This window comes from Populus nigra, chromosome 3, assembly GCF_951802175.1.
Source record: "Populus nigra chromosome 3, ddPopNigr1.1, whole genome shotgun sequence".
In the NCBI taxonomy this organism is placed as follows: Eukaryota; Viridiplantae; Streptophyta; class Magnoliopsida; order Malpighiales; family Salicaceae; genus Populus; species Populus nigra.
Window position 1 is genome coordinate 8,637,389 of NC_084854.1, and position 21,751 is coordinate 8,659,139.

Genomic DNA, 21,751 nt, shown 5'->3' on the forward strand with positions numbered 1-21,751 from the left:
CACAACGAGGTAAATAACCCTTGTTATAATATTAAATATTTTGATCTATATTTGTCTCTAAGATTTTTCAATTTTATTTTTATTTATTGTTAATGAAATTTATTTTTTTCATTTCTTTACACAGATTTTTTATTTATCTAATTAGATGCATGCATAAGTTTTTTTTATTTATATTTAGAAATTTTTTATGTAAAAAAACATGTTGAAAAATTTTACATGTTTATTTTTTTATAATGTATTGATGTGTTTTCAATTTAATTCTTATTTTTTGAATTTTTAATTTTTTTTTCTTGACTTTTTTTATAAAAATTTTATATTTTTATTTCACCATTCAATCCAAGTTTATAATGCATTGTTTTTTTTTATCATTATTTTTTTTATTTGGTTTTTAATATTTTTATTTTTTTCAATTTAACTTAAATTAAAAATTTATTGTTGCTCTTTAATTTATTTTTTATTTTAATCTTAATCTTTATTTTTTTGATTTAATCTAGTTATCCAATTTCTTTTATTTTTTTTAAATCATAATCGTTTTCTATTTGGTTTTTATTTTTATTTTTTCAACGTCTCGCGGTGCCAGCAATCTAGCTATATCCAAAAGGAGATAGATGTTATAGCATAAACATGAGCTGATTTAACAGAGACAGAGCAAACCCTTACTGTACTATTCTCATATCATATTAACAATACTACATTAAATCCTGCGGAACCTAAGTTACATTGTTTACTGAAAAGATTAAAAAAATCATTGATAAACAAATAAGAATCGTCATCAAACACAGAGAATCACTAGGGTTTCTTCACCGCTAACCCACCGAAAGAAATGGGTGTTCCAGCAACTCGTCCGCAGACCATCTCTGAGCAGCATTCCTTACAAGACACTTCCCCAGGAAATCCTTGGCATCATCAGATATAGAACTTGGTATCTGAGGCAAATCCTGACTGTCGCCTATCGTATACAGATAACCTGGAACGTCCATGCGAGGCCACACAGGTTTACCACTCAACATCTCCACCACAGTGCAACCGAGTGCCCAAATATCTACACCGTAATCATACCTCTTCTCTTTAACCAATTCTGGCGACATATAAGGATATGTCCCAATCAGATCATCACCCCAATTCTGATTTTCATAAATGGACATTGCCAATCCAAAATCTGCAATTTTTGCAACAAAACCCCCACTCCTTTCTTCAGTACCAGGCACGAGCAAGATATTGCCTGGCTTCACATCGCAGTGAATATACCCGCGACAATGAACGTACTTCAGGCCTTTAACAACATCTCTTGTATATTTCCTGACGTCAGACTCGGGTAACCCAGAACCTGACAGTTTAATCTGACGATGTAAACTGAGCCCACAACAAAACTCTAAGAGAAGGTTGTAGATTTTTTCTCCCTCGCAACCCGTGTCGGTAATTTCATCTCCGTAGCACTTGATAACATTAGGGCTTGCTTTAAGATCGCAAAGAACCCTCTTTTCATGCTTGAGGGTAGACGCGTTTTCTAAAGTAGCGGATTTTACAGCAATTTTATCAGGAAGATCACCATCGCTTGTTGTTGTTGTTGTTGTTGTTGTTTTTCTTTTAGCAAGAAAAACAGAACCATAACCACCTTTACCAAGTAGGCAACATCTGGCCCAAGTAACCCCAGGGCTCGTTTCCAAACTGCATCCAGCAGCAGCTTCTTTCAAGATTTCGAAACAAGTCCCTCTCTTCATGATGGCATTGCGTCTCTTCATCATAGCACGCCATTTTGCATCACGTCTTGGTTTCTTGACGGGTGCTGTGGAAGATGACGACGAAGATGTTTTGTTGATTTTTTTGGCTGCCATGTTAACAAAACTCAATAACCTTTTTTTTTGTGTGTGTGTGGGCGTGAGAGAGAGACAGAGAGAGAGAGATCGAGTAATTAAGACGCTATGTTTCCGTTGGATTGGAGAGTATGAACCAAATCCTGGCGAGCCTCGGATTATAAAGTTTACAAATACTTCAAGTCGGTGCTGTTGTGATCTTTGAGGAAAAAATGGATTTTTTTTTTTTTGAAATAAAAGACTATCAGGTTAAGAATGATCAACGCTGGTCAAGGACCATATGATTATCTTTTAACATTACAGGGATTAAAAGATTCTATACTGGAGAGCTTTGCCTCATGCTCGATATATAGGAAAAAATTAATTCAATCAGGGGAGTGGGGAGAGATGGACATTCTAGTACGTAGCCGGTAGTGGTAACAAACATAGGATTTCACAAGAAAAAAAAAGGAAAAAATTATCCTTTGTTTTTTTAGTTTAATCGTGTTTTTTTTTAATTTGAAATTTTTTAAAAGTTCATTATTGAAAGAAAGATAGCAAGAATTAATCTCCCTGTTCTTCACACATTAATTAAGTTTTGACACTCAACTTTGAAGCTGATACATTAATCCCAACGGAAGATTGGAATCCATGCATGCATCTGCTGTGGAGAGTGTTTCGAGCATCCCTCGGCATGTATAAAAGAGTTGATAGAGCATGGGAGCTCTCATGATAAGAATATCACTCTCAAAGGTAATAAAACAATCGCACCCATAGCTAGTGTTTGAACCAGTTATAAGACCCATGGAAAGATCCTCGAACTTCATGCCATTTTTCGTCTTTCTAAAACACAGAATTATGGGTTGACCAATCATGGTAAACAAGAAACAAGTTTCAATCTCCAGAGGTTTCCCTAAGAAAATCCAAGAACAAAAAAAAAATGGAAGCGACGAAAAATGTGGATTCACAAACAAGAACAGCTTGGAAAATAATAGAGAGCACTCAAGGATTAATAATCCTATATATATTACGAAGTCAAGCTAGCACAATTGTAATGCATTCTCCATGGGGCATGTACAAGCAAGGTGTAGTCTTCAAGATGACATCAGAAGAAGACGATGAAAAATATCTCAAACAAATAGGGAAAGCATGCAGCATCTCGCCGAGGCCATCATCAAATGGATGAAGGTAAAACTTCAACAAGGTCAATAGATTTGTTTTTATGTTTTAAAAGGGTTTTTTATTTATATTTTTTTATTTTAAATTAATTTTTTTAATGATTTTAAATTATTTTGATGTGATGGGCTATATAAAAAATAAATTATTTTTTAAAAAAAATATTATTTTAATAAATCAAAGCTAAGCCACTTGGGATATCAGTAATGATCAATGATCAGCTTTACACTAACATGATGTGACATTGCTTCATGTTCACATGGTTATGTTGATAAACTGATGTATCTGACATGTCATGAAAGCAATATCTGCTGACTTAGAAACAGTAGGTTGACTTCTTGATCATCGTCTCGGTAAAGTTCCCCACGAAAACCTACTGATAACAATCCTCCTCATCAATATATGCATAGCATATAGGCCTATAGCCCGGTGAGAGCACCGCAGGTTGACAAGGGACAGGCAATTCCGCAGTCAAGGGGTACAATCTAAACGCAAAAGCTTGCAAAGGCTTCCTCAAATCCCCTTTTCTTACTGAATTCTATGCTCCACCCAGCCGCTCTACTCGCATTCTCTGTTCGGATCCTCATCGTTTCCTCATCTTCTAAATAACCGTGCATGTCTGGCCCTCCTCTGAGAGGCACTGGTTGTGGAGCAATGCCTGTTGGCCGAGGCTGTCCCCCAACAATTGTAGGAGCATACTGCCCAGCTCCAACGCTTATGCCCTGGGAGCTCTGGCTCGAGAAATAGACAAAATTGAAGTTAATCAGGGGAGAGGGGGTGAGACGGGCATTCCAAGGAGTAACAAATGCATGATTTGAGACAATAAACAAACTTTCCAGGTCTGAACTCAACCTTGAAAAAGGATAATTACTTCTGTTCCAAAGCGGCTAACTTTTCATCCCACTTGCCACATATAAAACAGGGCAATTTTTATTTTTATCTCAAGAAAATCATACTGCTTTTGCCAATCATCAATATAAATAGCTAGATTATTTCATATTTTGACAATGTTGGACTACACTTACATAAATTTAAGTTCCAAGTCTGAACTCCAAAAAGAATATTAATTCAAGGGACTTAACCTGATAGCATCCTCTCCTTCAGAGGGATTTGTTAACATATTATCGATATGCAAATATTTAATTAGGTGCTTTTGACCACAAGATTGTAAGAGTCAATTACGAGCAACACAAGTTCTCTAACCCATTAAAATAGTATCCTTTCTAGTAGGAGATGGAAAAAATCTCACCATTGAAGTCATATTCATAAGCTGTGTGGATCCTGAAAAGCACTCTTATTGCTACCTGGTGACCCTTATAACAGTAAAGAGCTGTCCACTCTTACTTGAACAAAGTTGTATGGACAAATTGTTGTCTCCTTCAACTTGAAAAGGCACATTTGGATTAAAACTATTTTGGACTAGAATCAACTCAATGTGGTCTCTCTCTTCATTTTTTTCCAGCAACTAACTTAAAAAGATGAAAAACTAAGCCAGCCTTTTTTTTTCCACCACTCACTACTGGTTTCATTCTGGATTAAAGATTTCACATACTATCCTAAGCTATATAATTACAATCTTAATAGCACTGTGGGTGTTGATCATTAATTCGAACTGAATTCAAAATCCAATCAACCTCATACAGCACAAAGCAGAAAGTTGAAGTAGTAATGTAGGAGTGATAATTAGTAGAGTGGTTACTGTACGAGCACCTTTCATAATTATAGCAGTAAAATTTGTGTTGCACTCAAATCCACTGAGGATCAATTCCAAACTAATTGGGTCAATCACATGGAGCTCCTCCAATTAGTGCATTTATGGATTATAGGTCTGTAAGCTATCATGAAGCTTATTTTCCTTTAGCTCTTTAGCCAATGTTATTTTTTTTGCCTACCTCTCCTATCTGGCTCCTCAATCCCACTACTTTAATTAATCACTCTTTCCCCCTAATGCATCCAGAAGTTGATGCCAGATATGGCGAAACCCAATCACATGACTCTCCCTCAACTTGTACTCAAACAATGCAATCATGTCCTTCCAAAAGGCACTTCTTCTAAACTGGTCCTTTCTTGAGTTCTCACACATCCATCATAACATCTTAGCGATCCTCATTTATGAACTCACTACACCACCAACCTCCATATCGTAGAATAGCCAGTCTAATTGCTGTTAGCATATGTTTAAAAAAGTAAAGATTCCAATCACACAACAGAACTGCATTAATTTAACCACCCCACTTTGATTCTTTGGTAAATGTGCTCCTCGATGTTCCTCTAGATTCATATGACAGAAGCTAGGTATCAGAAGTAGACAGAGTCTTTACTCTTTTGGGGCTCGAGAAGCCCTTCTATTCCTGGCATAGCATAAATCTTGCTGTTACTTCACCCCTATTATTATGCTTGACTTGACAGCTTTGAACTCCACGGTATTCCTCTTTAACTCCAATCTTTGTTCACATCCACAGTTACATACACAGAAAATAGCTTGCATAATTGCATATGGGATATGATTTAGATATTGCCTGAGGGATTTATCAATAATCAAAAAATAAAAACCTAAGGACTCAACTTGAGAAGTAAATTTACAGTCAGACATGCAGATGAAATATAAGTCACAGAGAACAAGCTAGAATACACAAGAAGCAAACATCATTCTGAATTTTAACTATCTGTACAGGCTACTAATTTCAATTTCCAAGATCAGAAGGCCCATCATAAATAGATTAACCTTACCACAAACAACAAACTAAAATAAAAAATGTGAAACCAAATCAAACAACTATGAAATTGATAATAGAATAGGAAGGATCAATAAGAGCCTTCAAAACAATATTTTTTTTTTTTTAAGAAAACAAAGATATCCCAAATAAAAATAAAAATAAAAACTCATTATATTCTCACCCCATCAGTATTATCAGTTTGTGCAGGAGGCCCCTTGCTTGCCGACATAGCCAAGGCTAATTCTTCAGCCTGTTAATCAGAATAAAAGGTTACACCTAAGAAAATCCTCACAAGAATTATCTACATATTGTTGAAATCCTGATATGTGGTGCTGATTTCACCTATTGCATTGTTGCTTTAAAAGTAAAAATAAAAGGATTCGTGAAAGTACCTTCCGAGCGTGATTAATCAATATTAGATCCGCATTTTCTTCTTGATACTCTGCAATTTTTACTTCAGTAGCAGCAACATCATCTCCAGCAACCAAGTTAAATACTGTCACGAGACCTTTTCTCGTCAAGATAATATCTTAAATTGAAAACAATCCTTAAAATTAATTGCGATAAAGGGGGGAAAAAACTCACTCATATCCTCTACTTCTTCCAAGTAATCATTGTATTCCCTCAACGACGGAAAATCATCTTCTCTCTTATTGAATCTATAAAATAATTCAATTTCGAATTATGATCTGCAACATATATGCTAAACAATACTGCTATGGACACATTGGAAGCAAGAAAGTAAAAACCAATCACATTACAAGCTGATGCAAAACTGTGCATGAAAAGGAAAAACTCTCATGTTATTAAACCTCATAACTGATTACATGATGCTGATGATTGAAAGACAAAACAAGTTTTTCCGTAGAAAATCATTTAGTTCACTACTAAATTTAAAACGCGAAAAGAACAGATAAACAAGGGCAACGAAGAAAACCCAGAAAGAAAAATTACATGCTAGCAATCCTTCTCCTAACCACTATCTCCTTGTTGTGGGGATTAATATTGGAGACTACCATATTTTCTGAAGGTTCCCACGAATCAAGATAACAGAATCTAGCACAAGAAATTATTCTCTTAGATCACAAGAGACCCATGGAAGCAAACATTTCGTATTTGAAGGGTTACTGTCGCTAGAATGTGCTATGAAGGTGAAGATTTCTTGAGCCGTTGATGGCCGTTTTGTCCTACCGACACCAAATCTTGAACCTCCGATTAGAATCACAGCATGGCTAGCAATTTTGTTCGTGGTACAGACTGGAGAGGTGAGACAAGGGGACGAGGGAGGTTTCTGAGCCTGGCGAAACGGCAGTGTTAAGGAAACTGGGCAGGAGTCAAGGATTTGGGTTGAGGGCTACGGGCTGCTAGTTCGAACTGCGAAGGCTCTCGTTCTCGTACAATCTTTTTGTTGTTAAATGTTAGTTTAATTAGCAATTTTAAAAATCCTTTTAGGTTAAACATGCCTTGCCTCATTATTCTAAACAAATAAATTTAAACAAGTATCGGCTATTGGGGATTTGATGTAATATGTATTGATGTGATGGTAGGGTTTACTTTATTTAAAAATAAAATAAAATAGATCGACTTAAAAATTACATTAAAATATCATTCATTGAAATGATACTTGTATATATTTTTTTATTGTATTATGCTAATATTATTTTACTCTCATACCTTAGATAGAAGATTTACAGTATATTTATTTTTTAGGTATCTTTTATGGTTATGGTTTTAAAAAAAAGTAAGTTTTAAAAAAATATGGTTAGGTGTGGTTAGTTGAATTTAGATACATGTTTGGTAAAAATTATGGTTGAGGTTTATATGTAACAAAAAACATGTATAAAATATTTGGCACTTATATTTGGAAGTATGGTTGCGGTTGCTTTTTAAAGTGCTTTTTATTTGGAAATGCATCAAAATAATTTTTTTATTTTTTTAAATTATTTTTTATATCAGCGCGTCAAATTGATCTGAAAACACAAAAAAAAATATTAATTTGAAGTAAAGAAAAAAATAAAATAAAAATTCAAAGTTTTTCAAAAGCGTTTTTGAAACACAAAAACAAATAGCATTTTTTAAAACTCAGTTAAAAAAACATGTAAAAACTACTTCACAAAAACTACGTTTCAAACTCAATTTTTTAGTGGACCTCACAATATAAAACACAGTTTGGTGTATTACCAAACACCTTACCATGCTTTTTGCAATGCGAACGCAAAAGTTAAAGGTAAATAAACACATAGGTTTACATAGTTGGCTAGGATTTCTTTTTCTTTTTCTTTAATTTTTTTTTAATTTTATTATCTAATATTAAGTTAATTGAAAATTAAATTTTATAATTTATTTTATTTATTTTCTATTAGTTTATAATGCCCAATAAATCCTATGAAAAAGATGATTTCGCTTCAATTACAACTTTTGTTAGTTTTTTTTAGAATGATATAAATATCATTTCTTTATTTTAATGAAAAGTATATATTATATGTTTTGGATCACAATGTTTTACAGTAGCCTTTTAGTTTTATTTTTCTAATTATAATTGACCTATTTCTTAGGAATTATATTAATATTTTAGTTTATTTTCTAATTAGATATGAGATTTAATTTACTTATCAGTACTGGCATATATTTTGTATTGTCATGTAAGAAAAAAAAAAGAAGTTTCTTTTTATATAAATGGTATAATTCTTTTTAATTTTGACAATTAGAATATTTTTAAGATAAGACGGCATATTTAAATTTCTTTAAAATAAAATAATATATTTTAATGTTCATTAATAAAGTCCTCTTAGAATATTTTTTTCTCAAATAATTTATTTCAATATAAAACTTATGGATAGTATTTCATAGATCATGTAAAACAAACTCAGAAGTAGCTAGCGGGAGTCATTTTCTGATCAATAAAACAAGACTTCCGGGCATGGTTGTTAAAAATGCGTTTTAACTTGTAAAATCGTACGATTTTACGAGTTAAAACCCATATAACGTGTAAAAACGGAGGTAAAAATCAAAAAGTATTAAAATCGCATAAAACCAATTTAAAATCGCATAAAATCGTGAAAACTCGTAAAAACGTTAAAAACGTCACGTTTTCACGACTTAACCAAAATGTCACCGGACCGAATGCAAAATTAGAAATGCAAAAATTTTGACTTTGTCCTGTCTCACAAATTCACAATCTCTTTTCTTTCCCAATTCCCACCCGACCAGGCGACCACCCTCACCCTACCAGTGACTTCAAGAAATCATCCCCTCTCTGTCTCACACTCTCCCTGCTCCCAGTCTCCCTGACTCCCTTCCCCTTTTCCCTTTTCCCTTTCCCCTTTCCCCAGCAAATCAAGAAATCATTTCCCCCCCGATCCGGAGCGTTCCTGGCGAGACGAAGGTAAAAATTGATTTCCAATCCCAAGCTTTGTTTTTTTCTGTCTAATGGTATTGATTAGAGATAAAAAAAAAATGATATGGGTATGCTGTGAAATTCACTGTTTATCTTCTGTGTATTCTAAAAATTAGTGGTTTGCTTCTGGGTATTCTAACAATGGTTTACTGAGCTTTGGATAAGCATTTATGCTAACTTGTACCTGCACTGCCAGGCTATTTACCATCAGCCAATTCTATTTTCTAGGCTAAAATAACATAATTAGACCAATTTTCAGACATTAAAGGATTGGTAATCAATTACAGCAAATTAAACAGTTTGAGGACTTGTATAGGCAACTTTACTGATGGAAAAAGGACAAAAGCTAACGGAGGAAATCACAGTCACCATAAGTGCAAATGGGCTGAAGTAAATGGTAGATTTCTGCATTTTTCCCCTAGTCATTTTTTCACTTCAATGAAGCAGCTAATGACGTTGGAATCCATTAAAAAGAAAAAAAGATTTGATAAGAAAATCCCATTCAAAGGGAAGGAAATGGAGCTTGGCACTTTGACTGGCGATTTTAATTACAAGCAAAGCCAGATTTCTTTTAATGTTCACCTATGCTCTGTTTGATCTTGCTTGTTTTAGTGTTGCAGATTCTGTAATTCTGCAATCTGCATAGACAACGATCCAGCAAAGCAAGGAAGCAACGAAATATTCTAATTTTCAGGATTGTAGGTATTATGTAAATCCAAAAACTGCAAACTTTAGGGTAATTGATTCACCTGTTTGGAATGCCTTAAAATGAAGTTCAACAGCAGCATCTTGTTTACCAGCCTTAAAATGGCCATCTATTAATGTTGCATATATATAAGCATTTGGCATGATATTTTGGTCCAGCATCTTTTTCATAATACGAACAGCTACATCAAGCATTCCTTTCTTTGTATAGCCATTTATTATAGAAGAATATGTGATGACATTTGGAACAACCTGTTTCCTCTCCATTTCTCGCAACAGAGATTCTGCACCATCCATGTCTCCCAACTTGCAGTATCCATCGATCATTGCTGTATAGGTAATGTTATTTGGAATACAATTTAGCTTTGCAAGTGAGCAAAACATGGCCTCCATTGGATCATGTATAAACTATTATAATTTTATTTGAATTATGTATTTTAAGATGTTTGGATATTGTATTGTTTATTTTACTTTTATTTGAATTATGTATTTTAATGTGTTTGGATATTTGTATTGTTTAAAATATTTTACTTGTGATTTTATGATTTTAGTTAAAATATTTTACTTCTGATTTTACGAATTTTAGTTAAAAATTTTTACTTCTGATTTTACGATTTTACGATTCGAGTTTACGAGTCGAGTTTAAATTAAATGTTCCGTGTCGTATTAGAAAAGCGTTTTTGACAACCTTGTTTCCGGGCATTATCTATCACAGCGAGTGACTATCAATTTTCCAAACAGAACGACTCACCGGTCAACTCATACGCCTCCTCCTTGACTTCCCTGTCTGCCGCAGAGTAAGACAATTAAGATTTTATCTTATTTCCTGCTAATTACAAGCACGAGGGTCACATGGGCGGAGCTGGTCCATTTCTCAATTGACACGTCCGTTTGTTTAGTTTTAAATTTTGTGTTTGCGGTATAAAAAACACAGTTAGGTATTTGATAATACATCAAACTACATTTTATATTGTGGAGCTCATCAAAAAATTAAGTTTAAAACATAGTTTTTGTGAAACAGTTTTTACATGCTTTTTTAACCGAGTTTCGTAAAATTCTGTTTGTTTTTGTATTTCAAAAATACTTTTTTAAAAATTTAAATTTTTTTATTTTTTTCTTTGCTTCAAATTAATTTTTTTTGTATTTTCAAATCATTTTGATGAGCTAATATCAAAAATAATTTTTTAAAAATAAAAATAATTATTTTGATGCATTTCTAATTAAAAAACACTTTTGAAAAACAACTACAACCAAACATTTTATTTATGTTTTTTGCTGCACATAAATCTCAACCATAATTTTTACCAAACACATATCTAAATCTACCTAACCACACTTTTTTTTTTAAATCACAACCATAAAAGTTACCTAAAATACAAACATATTCAGGATGGTGAAGTTTTTTGTCACTGAATAATATAATTTAAGGATAGATTTCAAGGATTTTTCTATAGATATAAAATATGTTTATTTTTATGTTTTAAAAATGTTTTAGAAAAAAATTATTTTTTTTAATTTTTTGTTTTAAATTAATGTTTTATGATATTTTTATATTTTTTTGATGACTTATGCTAAAAATAATTTTTAAAAAATAAAAAAATATTATTTTAATATATTTTCGAGCAAAAAAACACTTTGAAAAGTAATCGGTACTACACTTCCAAATATCCTCATACATGACTGAATCCTCACACTTTCATGCCATGCATTACCAACCTCGTCTCTTAGGCTGTTTAAGAATGTTATGCAACTACTTTTTAAAGTGTTTTCTTGTTTAGAAATACATTAAAATATTTTTTATTTTTTAAAAATTATTTTTTATATGAACGCATTAAAATAATCTGAAAACATACAAAAAAAAATTAAAATAAAAAAAATTAAATTTTTTTAAATATATTGTTAAAACATAAAAACAAATTACATCTAAAAAAAAATAGCAGTTAAAAAGGAATGCGATGAATGTTATACTTATCCAGTCATATTTATTGATTTTACCAAACAACATCGTTGAATGTTTCCACTTACATCCTTCCATCCAAACTTTCCATGCAAATCAATTGAATATCCCATTGATCATGACAACTCCTTAATGTCTTGTTAAATTTACAAGGAAATAAACAAAATTGATAGTGAGAATTTGAAATAAAATAAACTTAAATATAAAAATCTCAATTTTTTTAACTTTGGTTTTACACGGATTAGATCTTTCTTTCTTTTATTTTTATTTTTATCATCTTATAGATTTAAAACATGTTTTGTTTTTTAAATCCCGTGTCTACATGGGATTCGATTTTTCCAGCATTTTAGTTTAAATTGATTTTTATTTTTTCATCATGGACTTTTAAATTTTAAACAATAAATTTAATAAATTTGTAAGAGCCTGTTTGGGAACGCGGTGCAAACCGCGTTCCCTCAAATTTTAATTTGTTTTTTGTTAAAAATTATTATTATCTATGTTTTTATATCGTTTGGATGTACTGACATCAAAAATAAATTTTTTAAAATATAAAAATATATTATTTTAATTGAATGAAACAATAGACGGAGGACAATATCAAATTATCAATAACAAACCTATAGATAAAGGATTTTCTCAGCAAATCTCGAGGGAAAAAACATAAAAAGAAAATCCAAAAATACAACACATTTTTATTTCACAAGAAACTGATGGAAGCAGATTATCATAGCTCTTGCAAAGAAATTACAAGGAAATAGCCATGTTCGCCCTGGCTTGAGGACAAAGTTTTGCCTCATGTTCTCGCTGGGCACAGAACGTGTATATGAACAAAGCGAGTCCCTATCTGAGCCTCCAGATTGGACCACTAGCCTGTTTATTGCATGAACGCCTAGGTGAAATCCGTTTAGCCTGGTCAACAATCTACATTCCTCCTCCTTGATTGAGATTTATAATGGTTGTTGTTTTTTAAAATATATTTTTTAATATATTAAAATAATATATATTGTTTTATTTTTTAAAATTAATTTTTAACACTGACACATCAAAATAATAATAAAATATTAAAAAAGAATATGATTACACAGTGAAAACAAACAAAATTCATTTGATCCTTCATCTTATTATAAAAATAAGAGATATTTAATAATAATTTTTTGAAGTTTTTTCACTTGAAAATATATTAAAATAATATATTTTTTTTATTTTTTTTGATATTAATATATTAAAACGATAAAAAATATAAAAAAAATAATTTAAAAAAAAAACAATTAAACTTTTAAAAACATAATACTAAACAACCACTTAAGAAGTCCAACTTCATGCTATATAGGCGAACTTTGATAAATTATATATGTTACTCAATATACTGTCCTTATTGCTTCTAATTCTTGGAAGCAAAAATTACACTGAGTGTTTGTTTTTGCATTAAAAATATATCTCTTAAGATTTTTATTTTTTAAAAAATTAACTTTTTAATGATCTTAATATATTTTAAAATAAAAAATATTTAAAAAATAAATATTATTAAAATCTAAAATCAGACATACGTATGAATGCATCCCTAACAGAATCCCAATATAAAATGTCTTCGTGTTTGTCTTCAAACAGCTTATATGGGGTTTCGGGGCTCCAATTTGTGATAGGAACTTGTACTTATGGATAGACGATCTCTCTCTCTCTCTCCCTCTCTGGTTTTTTTTTTTTTTTTTTTTTCAAGTTAGTCTCGAACGAGAATGGGGAGAGAGGATTCAGTTTAATGATTTTGGATTCATTTTATGATTTTAGTCCTCTATGTTCTTTTAACTACAGTAAAACCCCTAATGTTTCATGATTTTAGATTCAGAAAAGTCATTATTGCCTTTCATGGTGGGTTTATGCATTCCAAAATTAGAAGCAGAGGGGCTGATTTGATCAAATTTATTATAAAAGGGCCAGCTAAACAAAATCACATAATTAGCGGGCACCGTTTCCCCAAAGTACAAAATGAACCAAAAAGCTACTTATATCACCAGAAAACAAAACTAGTCATTAATTAATTAATAATTAATTGATCAGGACTCAGGAGAGTCTTTAATAATAGGAATAAGGAAATAATAATTAATATATAATAAATGATACTAATAATCTAGTCTCCCCCTCCAACGATATAAAGCTGCTTGCTTTTCTCTCTTCTTCCAAACTTATTGCAGAGAGAGAGAGAGAGAGAGAAAGAGAGAGCTCCTCTGCTGCCCTTTTGTGAAGGTTCTCTTTGATTTTATTTTTTTTTATTATCTTCATCACCATTTCTCTTACTACTTTTATATATTCAACCAAAAAAAAAAAAAAAAACTAACACCAACAAAATCATTGGAAAAAAAAAATACTTCTCAAAGAGGCTTCGTGGAGAGAACCATCGTTTATAGACAGAGAGACACTAAAATTCCTCTTTAGTCTCTTAACGTAACCACTTTTGATGCCTTAATCCTCCACTTCGATCTTCTCTCTTTGGAATACGTTAATAAAAAATGTGTCTTTTGATTTTGTCTCTCTGATTTTTCGCTGTCCTTTTTCTTCTTGGTATTGTGAGAGCAGATTTCTGGGTTTATTTAGTGAAATGATTCGTGGGTTTATTTGATTTTGGTGATGGGTCGGTGATGATTTTGGGTTCTTTTGGTGTAATCATTCGTGGGCCCGCTGTGATTTTGTTTGCTTGGAGGAGTTTTGAGGTGAAAAGTTGCTGATTTGGGGTTTTGTGGAGGATTTGAGGCTAAAGGTTGGGGCTTTTTTTCTTTGGGATAAAATCTCTGGTTGGTGTGGTTTCATGGTGGGTTGTTAAAAATTGGTGCTTTGTTGATTCAATCTTTCTGGGTTTATGGTATATTTGCTTGCTTTGCAGATTTCAGTGGACTGGTAATAAGGTAGGAATAAAGCTATAACAATCTGGAAATCCCCCTTTGGGTTCTAAGGGATTGAATTGAATCATTTTCGTACAGTCAAATGGTTTTGGGGATTTTTTTTATTTAAATTATCTCTTAGTATTGGCGTTTCTTGTTGGATTTTATTTTGAGGTGTATAATTCTGCTCTAAAGATAAGATGAGTTCAAGCATCACAGAAGGTTTGGTAAATCAGACCAGGCTTGTAGTTCATATAGCAGAAAATGGTCATTCACTTGAACCTGGTTGTGATGAAACAACGCCTGTGGAGGCGGTTATGCGTTATATCGAAGAAGTTGCTGGGATTAACTTCAATGACCAGCTTGTTCTGTGTTTGGAAAAGAAACTTGAACCTCAGCAGCCGCTTTCTGCTTACAAGCTTCCATCTAGCGATGGGGAAGTGTTTATATTTAACAGAGCAAGGATGCAAACCAATCCCCTTCCCCCTCCACTCGAACAAATTGATGTACTTGAAATTGCAGACCCTCCACCACCACCTTCTTCGCATGACCCCCATCCTTTAGATGATGCTCCAGACCCAGTTTTGAGGATTTTGCCTTCTTATGAGAAACAATTTAGGTACCATTACCATAGGGGCTATGCAATTTATAGTAGAACCCAAGTAATGCATGAACATTGCCTGAGGTTATTGACGGAGCAAAAGGTTCAGGAGAGGGCAATGAAGGTTGCTAGGATTAATGTGCAGCAATTCTACAGGGCAATTCTTCAGAACTACTCAGAGTTCATCAAGCGTTATACACAACAACACAGGATACATTTAGATCTCTTAACAAATTTTGAGAGAGATTTAGAGAAACTGAGATCGATCAAGCTTCATCCAGCCTTGCAATCTGATTCACGGAAATGTTTAGTCGATTTTGTGAAGGAAGATAACTTGAGGAAGGCCGTGGATAATTGTAGCCATTCACATAGGCAGTTTAAGAAGAAGGTTTTAGAGTTTAAGCAAAAGTTTGGTGATGTAAAGCGCAAAGTGGAAGAATTATTTTCTTGTGGAGCTTCATCATCTATTAGGAATTTAGATCTTGCCATCAAGGAGCGTCAGCCAGCCATCAATGAAATGAAGAGCATAATGCAGTCTTTGAGGTTGGTTGACTTCAATTTCAAACATTTGAACTGCCTTCCTATTTGTTAATTTTTCTGTATGATTTTGTGCTTGTTAAAAATTTCTTGATTGATGCAGTAAGTTGAATTTTATGAAGCATTGCTGTGATAATACATCTTAGCATTGTCAAGGATTGAGTTTATAGCTTTCCCTGTAATTTCTGTGATATAGCTGGTTCATTGCTATGCCAATCTTATCTAATTCCTGGCCTGAGTTTTATTTGCAAGTGATGAGCACATAGGAACACATGGTACGATGGCTGCTCAGTGGTGATTGCATTCAATATTAGTCACTAGTCTGTCTTTTTTATGAATGATATTACTTGGATTTTTGTTCTTTTTCAAAAGTAGTCCGTGTGTTTTAGATCTTTGATTCCCTCGTGGCCAGATAAATAAAAATATTTAAATGTACTCGCAACCTTTTCTCCATCTGATGCCTGTTGTGCTGTTGAATATTTTGTTAAAGACAACCTGCATCTAGATTCTCACCTTAAAGGACAATAAGAGTAGCAGTCCAACTTTATGCTTTGGCTCAATGCCATTGGCCTGGCAATTTTTGTTTGAAGTAGGAGCTGGTCATAAATGAATCATGATTATGGACACGATTCACTTCTAGATTTCAATTTCAGCTGGTGTGTGTGTTTGGAAATTTTAAGACATTCAAGTGAGTGCAATAACTTGATTGAATCATCAAGTACCCTGTTGGTGTCCACAAACCTTGGGAAATAAGGAAAAGATAGAAAACCTAGAATTCACTAAGCTAATCCCTCAAAATCCAAAAGATGCGTTTCATGAATCTTTGAGAACCTTAGTTTCCTGAAATCCACAAAAAAACAGAATTCTGAAATTCAATTTTTAATTCTTTAAATCCTGATGGTTTTAAAGAAGCAAACTCCCTACTAAAGTAAAATATCAAATGGTGCTAATATGTTAACATTAATAAGTTCCCAAATCATAATTTTTTTGTCAATACCAATTTACAAGTAAAACCTAAAGTTTCTGTTTTTTCAAGTCATACTTATTGCTGCAGTAGTTAGGCTGGAGGAAGATAATGTACATACCACTGATTGATGGCTGTGAACTTGTATTAATGCAGAGACGATGTAAGCACGGTAAAGAAACTCGTGCATGATTGTCTGTCATGCCAGTTGTCCTCCTCAACTCGTCTCCATACTGAAGTTTCAGCCCTGGGTCTTATGTATGATGTCCATGAAAAGAGTCATTTGCCCACAATGCTGGCTGTTTGTGATTTAATTTCGAAGCTGCTTGGTTTTTGCAAGGATAAGAAGAACGAGATGAACATCTTTGTGCATGATTTCCTACAAAAGATCGCCTATGTTACTTTCCTCATGAAAGATGTGAAGTTAAGGTTTCCTGTTTTTAGAGAGGCAATGTTGTGTCAGGATGATATTTTTAGGGACCTAAAACTATTCCATGGGATTGGTTCTGCATACAGAGGCTGCCTTGCTGAAGTAGTGAGAAGAAAGGCTTCTATGAAACTTTACATGGGCATGGCTGGACAACTGGCTGAGCAGCTTGCTACAAGGAGGGAGGATGAGGTTAGGAGACGGGAGGAGTTTCTGAAAGCATACAGTTCATATATACCAAGCGATATATTAGCATCAATGGGGTTATATGATACTCCTAATCAGTGTGATGTCAATATATCTCCATTTGACTCTAATTTGCTTGACATTGACATCTCAGACTTGGACCGTTATGCTCCTGATTATTTGGTTGGACTTCCTTCAAAAAGTGACAAGACTGCAACTTTGAAAGGCTCATTGTCTATGTCTAATGACAGTTCTCGCTCAGCTGAGATGGAAGAAATTGGTGAGGGAGCACTTGAGAAAGATTGCTCTGAGGAGCCCCTCGAGGGCTGTGAGTTGTTAGAGATTGCTGGAACTAGCAAGATGGAAGTTGAGAATGCAAAACTGAAAGCTGAACTAGCTTCTGCAATAGCCTTGATATGTTCCCTTTGCCCAGAAATTGAATACGAGTCAATGGATGAAAGTACAGTGGGTAGTCTATTGAAGAATGCAGATAAGACAACTGAGGCCTTGCGGCTGAAAGATGAGTATGGAAAGCATCTCCAATCTTTGCTTAAGGCAAAGCAAATACAGTGTATGTCATATGAGAAGCGCATTCAGGAACTAGAGCAGAGATTGGCTGACCAGTATTTGCAGGGGCAGAAACTTTCAAATAGTAAAGATGCATCAGACTATGCTCTTTTGGCTGCAAAGACTGAAGACTTCAAACCAGAAATTTCCAGTGGTGAAGCACCCATGCCATATGCAATGACCTCAGAGCCCATGGATGAGGTTTCTTGCATTTCTAATTCTTTGAATTCAAAGCTGGGGCTTTTCACCAGGCAACCAAGCAAAGGTAGAGAAGGGTTTGATGAAAATATGATGGACTCGTCTGGGATGTTCAATACTCAGTTGGATTCATCAATGGTGGAGCCACATCGTGAAGAGCTGCAAGTTTGTGATAAAGATGGGAAAGGTAAGATGGTGGGACAACTGGGCATGTCACTGACAAACAGTTCCACAGCTGAGAGTATGCCGGAGCCTCTCGATGTCTCTCCTTCAGATGCAGTTGCTGAGCCTAAAGTCAGTGGTGACCATGGAATTATGTTAGAATTGCAAAATGCACTAGCAGAAAATTCAAAACAAATGAGTGAAACTGAAGCGAAGCTCAAGGCTGCTGTTGAGGAGGCTGCCATGCTTACTAGGGAGTTAGAAATGAGTCAGAAGCTCCTTGATGAATCTCAGGTACTGGCACTTCAACTATGTTTTGTAACCTGCAGTTTCTTGGTGTTTGTGTTGCTCTTATGTTTCAATTATATTGTTGAGTTATTGTTCCCGGTGATGTTTCATGTTACCTATATTTAGAAATTTACCATGTTGCTCAACATTATTGAAATTCTTGGGTCATCGTTTTTGTTAGTGCATATGGTTTGATGTTATTTATTGAACTTTCTGTGATGGAAAGGCTTTTTAGTAGACAATAGATTCCTAAAATCCCTAATAACGAATCATTTTCCTAAGTAATCATCTTCCTGCAGTTCTTGAATTGTGTTTGGCTTCGATTTCCTTCTTTCTTTTTCTTTGCATAAAATTTATTATCAAATGCATTTATTAACTGGTCTTAACCTGTACTGATAATCTTAACTTCTTGCTATACAACAGATGAATTGTGCTCACTTGGAGAATTGCTTGCATGAAGCAAGAGAGGAAGCTCAAACCAATCTTTGTGCAGCTGACCGGAGGGCCTCAGAATATAATAAACTGCGTGCATCTGCTGTGAAACTCCATGGCCTTTTTGAAAGACTTAGGTGCTGTGTATGTGCTCCTGGTGGAGTTGCTGCTTTTGCTGATTCTTTGTGTGCTTTAGCTCAATCTATGGCCAAGTAATTTTCCAGAATCCTCTTCATTTTACTTTCTTCAGATAAACTTTAACTCTCTCTGTTGCAAAACTCAGTGCTCCTTGTCCCCTTGCTTTGTCTTGAAATTTGTTGGTGTTGATGGAATTTTGTTTTGAAATAGCTTATCCTGCACTATTTTAGCCTCTTTCCTTTTCTCTCTACATTCAAATATTGATATCTGTTACGAGAAATCTAAAATTTAAGGGTTGCAGGAATTCTTTTGGGGCTTCTTTCATAGTAGTTTCTTATAGAGGTTGGCAGTGACATCAAATTTATATGGTGATTGCTGATGGACTGAATTGCTATCCTTTTTGTAAAATCTCATTTTTTTAAGTTTTGACAATGACAACAGCCATGGTTTCATTACTTTAATTTGATTATTTTCAGTTCCAGCAATGACAAAGATGATGAGGGTGCTGCTGAATTCCAGAAATGCATTAGTTTCCTTGCAGATAAAGTTGGTTTCTTGTCCACACACGGTGCAGAGCTGCTTGACAAGTACCCAAAGCTTGAAGCTGCAAACGAACAGCTTGGAAAAGAATTGGAAGAGAAGAAAGAGCTGGTTGTCACTTTATACAAAAAGCATCAACTTGAGAAGCAGGTATTCTTAAGTTGCTGATGGTGTTCATGCTTCATTTTTGTACTCAAGTTGCCAAGGATGTTCAATTGCTGATTTACTGTTTACGAGCTCCAAAACGTGCTTTCCTCTCTCCCCCCCCAATACCAATTGTTTTGCCCTTTGATGTGCAGGGATCCCTTTTACATGGTGCCCTGTGCTTTTATCTTCTAACTACAAAAGCTTGATATCTTTGTTGATGTTTTTCTACAGGCAAACAAGGAAAGGATATCCTTTAGCCGTTTTGAAGTCCATGAGATTGCTGCATTTGTTCTGAACTCAGCTGGACATTATGAGGCTATCAACCGGAACACCTCTAACTACTACCTGTCTGCTGAATCTGTGGCCCTGTTCACAGACCATCTCCCAAGCCGCCCCAGCTACATTGTTGGGCAGATAGTGCATATAGAACGCCAAGCTGTAAAGCCGTTGCTTCCTACCTCGACGAGGCCTGAGCATGGTAAGGTAGATGAAGTGGATCTTCTGACCACTGACCAAGGGACTGACCGTTTGAACTTCAATTTGGGACCGACTTCCAACCCATACAATCTTCCTATCGGGTGTGAATACTTTGTAGTGACAGTAGCCATGTTACCGGATTCAACCATTCATTCAGCGCCTCCTTCCTGATCCCCTGCTCCAGGCAGCAAGAAGTGATGGAAGAAAGAAAGTGTACATAGATAATAATTTAAAAAAAGAAGAAAAAAGGACAAGTCCTCGTGTGGGAATTGAACTTGTTTTTCCTTCTTGTACAGTTGATGATCCAAATTAAGTTGATTCCCCCCTTTGTATATAAATCTATACTCTCTTCAAGCATGTAAAAAATTAAAAAAAAATTCAGAATATAATCAAGTTTGATCAAGAATTTCATGGACTGTAGAGTGAATTTAACCTTGTTGCAATGTGCCAGGATATGTATAATTTTTTTTATTTCAAGTTTTATCATAAAAAGTAAATAATTTCAAGCATTTTCATGGAGAAACAATTCTCTTGTGTTACCCTATTTTTCACATTTCTTCCTCTACTGCCCTGCCAAAGATCTCAAACAACGCGGCAGTATCAAATTAATAAATAAATCTCTTAATCACAAGTCTATCTCATGCGAACTTCTTAATTGCAAGTCCATCTCTAGGAAACCCTAACAATAGTGGGGTCCAATACTTACAAAGACGCCGAATCCAAGTAAGATTCTTTTAGCTTTTTAATTCTAAATTACTAAAACTTGAAACGACAAACGAAATCTTGTGTTATTTACCCCTCTTGAATTAATTTGACCACCTGCAGCTTCTCTCTCTTCTTCACTTGCTCTTCTTCTCCTCCATTAACATAGTTTTTCTTTATGCATGTGAGAATAGAGCACCAGAAACACTCGGTAAGCTGTTTTCTTTTCTTGTAGGAGCAGTCCATGAAATATTAAAGGACAAAGTATAATATCTGTACGTGTTCTTTCTTTCTTTCTTTCTTTCTTTCTTTCTTTCTTTCTTTTCTTTTCTTTCTTTCTTTCTTTCTTTCTTTTTCGTTAATTACTTGTTAAATTATAATTAATTTCTCAATCTTGATTTTGTACTAGATGCTAAACTGATTATTTTTCTTCCTATTAATTACGTGTAGGTTGGTTTAGATAGAAAAAGAAGTCGTCCAAACAAAGATACAACGATGAAGACGATGAACAGAAGAAGAATGTTTACAAGGAATAAGAGAATAGCCATAGAGAAAGACTATGATATTGATTTGCTTTTGAGCATCGACCATGCAGAGGGCTTAGACAACCCTAGCACCTATCCTTCAGTTACCACCAGGGATTACCGTGTTGTATTTTGGGTTCACCCAGATGATCAACTTGCAACATCTCGCGATCTAGGCTCTCCAGATCCTGTATGGAACCAGAAGTGTCGTATGAAGTTAGACAAGTCCAGGGATTGCAAGTT

At 34.1% G+C, this 21,751-nt stretch overlaps 3 protein-coding genes and 1 long non-coding RNA gene across 7 annotated transcripts; 2 read left to right on the forward strand and 2 right to left on the reverse strand.

The window, feature by feature from the left end:
• Positions 1 to 806: 806 nt before the first annotated feature.
• On the reverse strand, positions 807 to 1,835 carry LOC133688544 (mitogen-activated protein kinase kinase kinase 20-like). Its single transcript, XM_062108053.1, has one exon. The coding sequence runs from the start codon at positions 1,833 to 1,835 to the stop codon at positions 807 to 809; it is 1,029 nt and encodes a 342-aa protein (XP_061964037.1).
• Positions 1,836 to 3,114: 1,279 nt separating this feature from the next.
• Positions 3,115 to 7,131, reverse strand: LOC133688534 (uncharacterized). Of its 3 annotated transcripts, none has more exons than XM_062108042.1 (5): positions 6,703 to 7,131; positions 6,272 to 6,345; positions 6,079 to 6,194; positions 5,868 to 5,936; positions 3,115 to 3,700 (listed from the first exon to the last, which is right to left on the reverse strand). In XM_062108042.1, the coding sequence occupies exons 2-5, from the start codon at positions 6,273 to 6,275 to the stop codon at positions 3,455 to 3,457; spliced, it is 435 nt and encodes a 144-aa protein (XP_061964026.1). In that variant the 5' UTR covers positions 6,276 to 6,345; positions 6,703 to 7,131; the 3' UTR covers positions 3,115 to 3,454. The 3 variants fall into 3 exon arrangements, with proteins under 3 accessions (XP_061964026.1, XP_061964023.1, XP_061964025.1); XM_062108039.1 differs by having other exon boundaries at positions 6,641 to 7,131; XM_062108041.1 differs by having other exon boundaries at positions 6,079 to 6,182; positions 6,641 to 7,130.
• Positions 7,132 to 8,790: 1,659 nt separating this feature from the next.
• Positions 8,791 to 10,241, forward strand: LOC133689222 (uncharacterized). Of its 2 annotated transcripts, XR_009841276.1 has the most exons (3): positions 8,791 to 9,071; positions 9,400 to 9,480; positions 9,704 to 10,241. It is a non-coding gene; the product is annotated as an uncharacterized LOC133689222 (long non-coding RNA). The 2 variants fall into 2 exon arrangements; XR_009841275.1 differs by lacking the exon at positions 9,400 to 9,480.
• A 3,673-nt stretch (positions 10,242 to 13,914) lies between these two features.
• LOC133689580 (autophagy-related protein 11-like) lies at positions 13,915 to 20,688 on the forward strand. The gene is made up of 5 exons (XM_062109490.1): positions 13,915 to 15,762; positions 16,877 to 18,554; positions 18,972 to 19,192; positions 19,595 to 19,808; positions 20,037 to 20,688. Exons 1-5 carry the CDS (start codon positions 14,819 to 14,821, stop codon positions 20,451 to 20,453), a joined length of 3,474 nt encoding a protein of 1,157 aa, XP_061965474.1. The 5' UTR covers positions 13,915 to 14,818; the 3' UTR covers positions 20,454 to 20,688.
• The last annotated feature ends 1,063 nt before the right edge of the window (positions 20,689 to 21,751 follow it).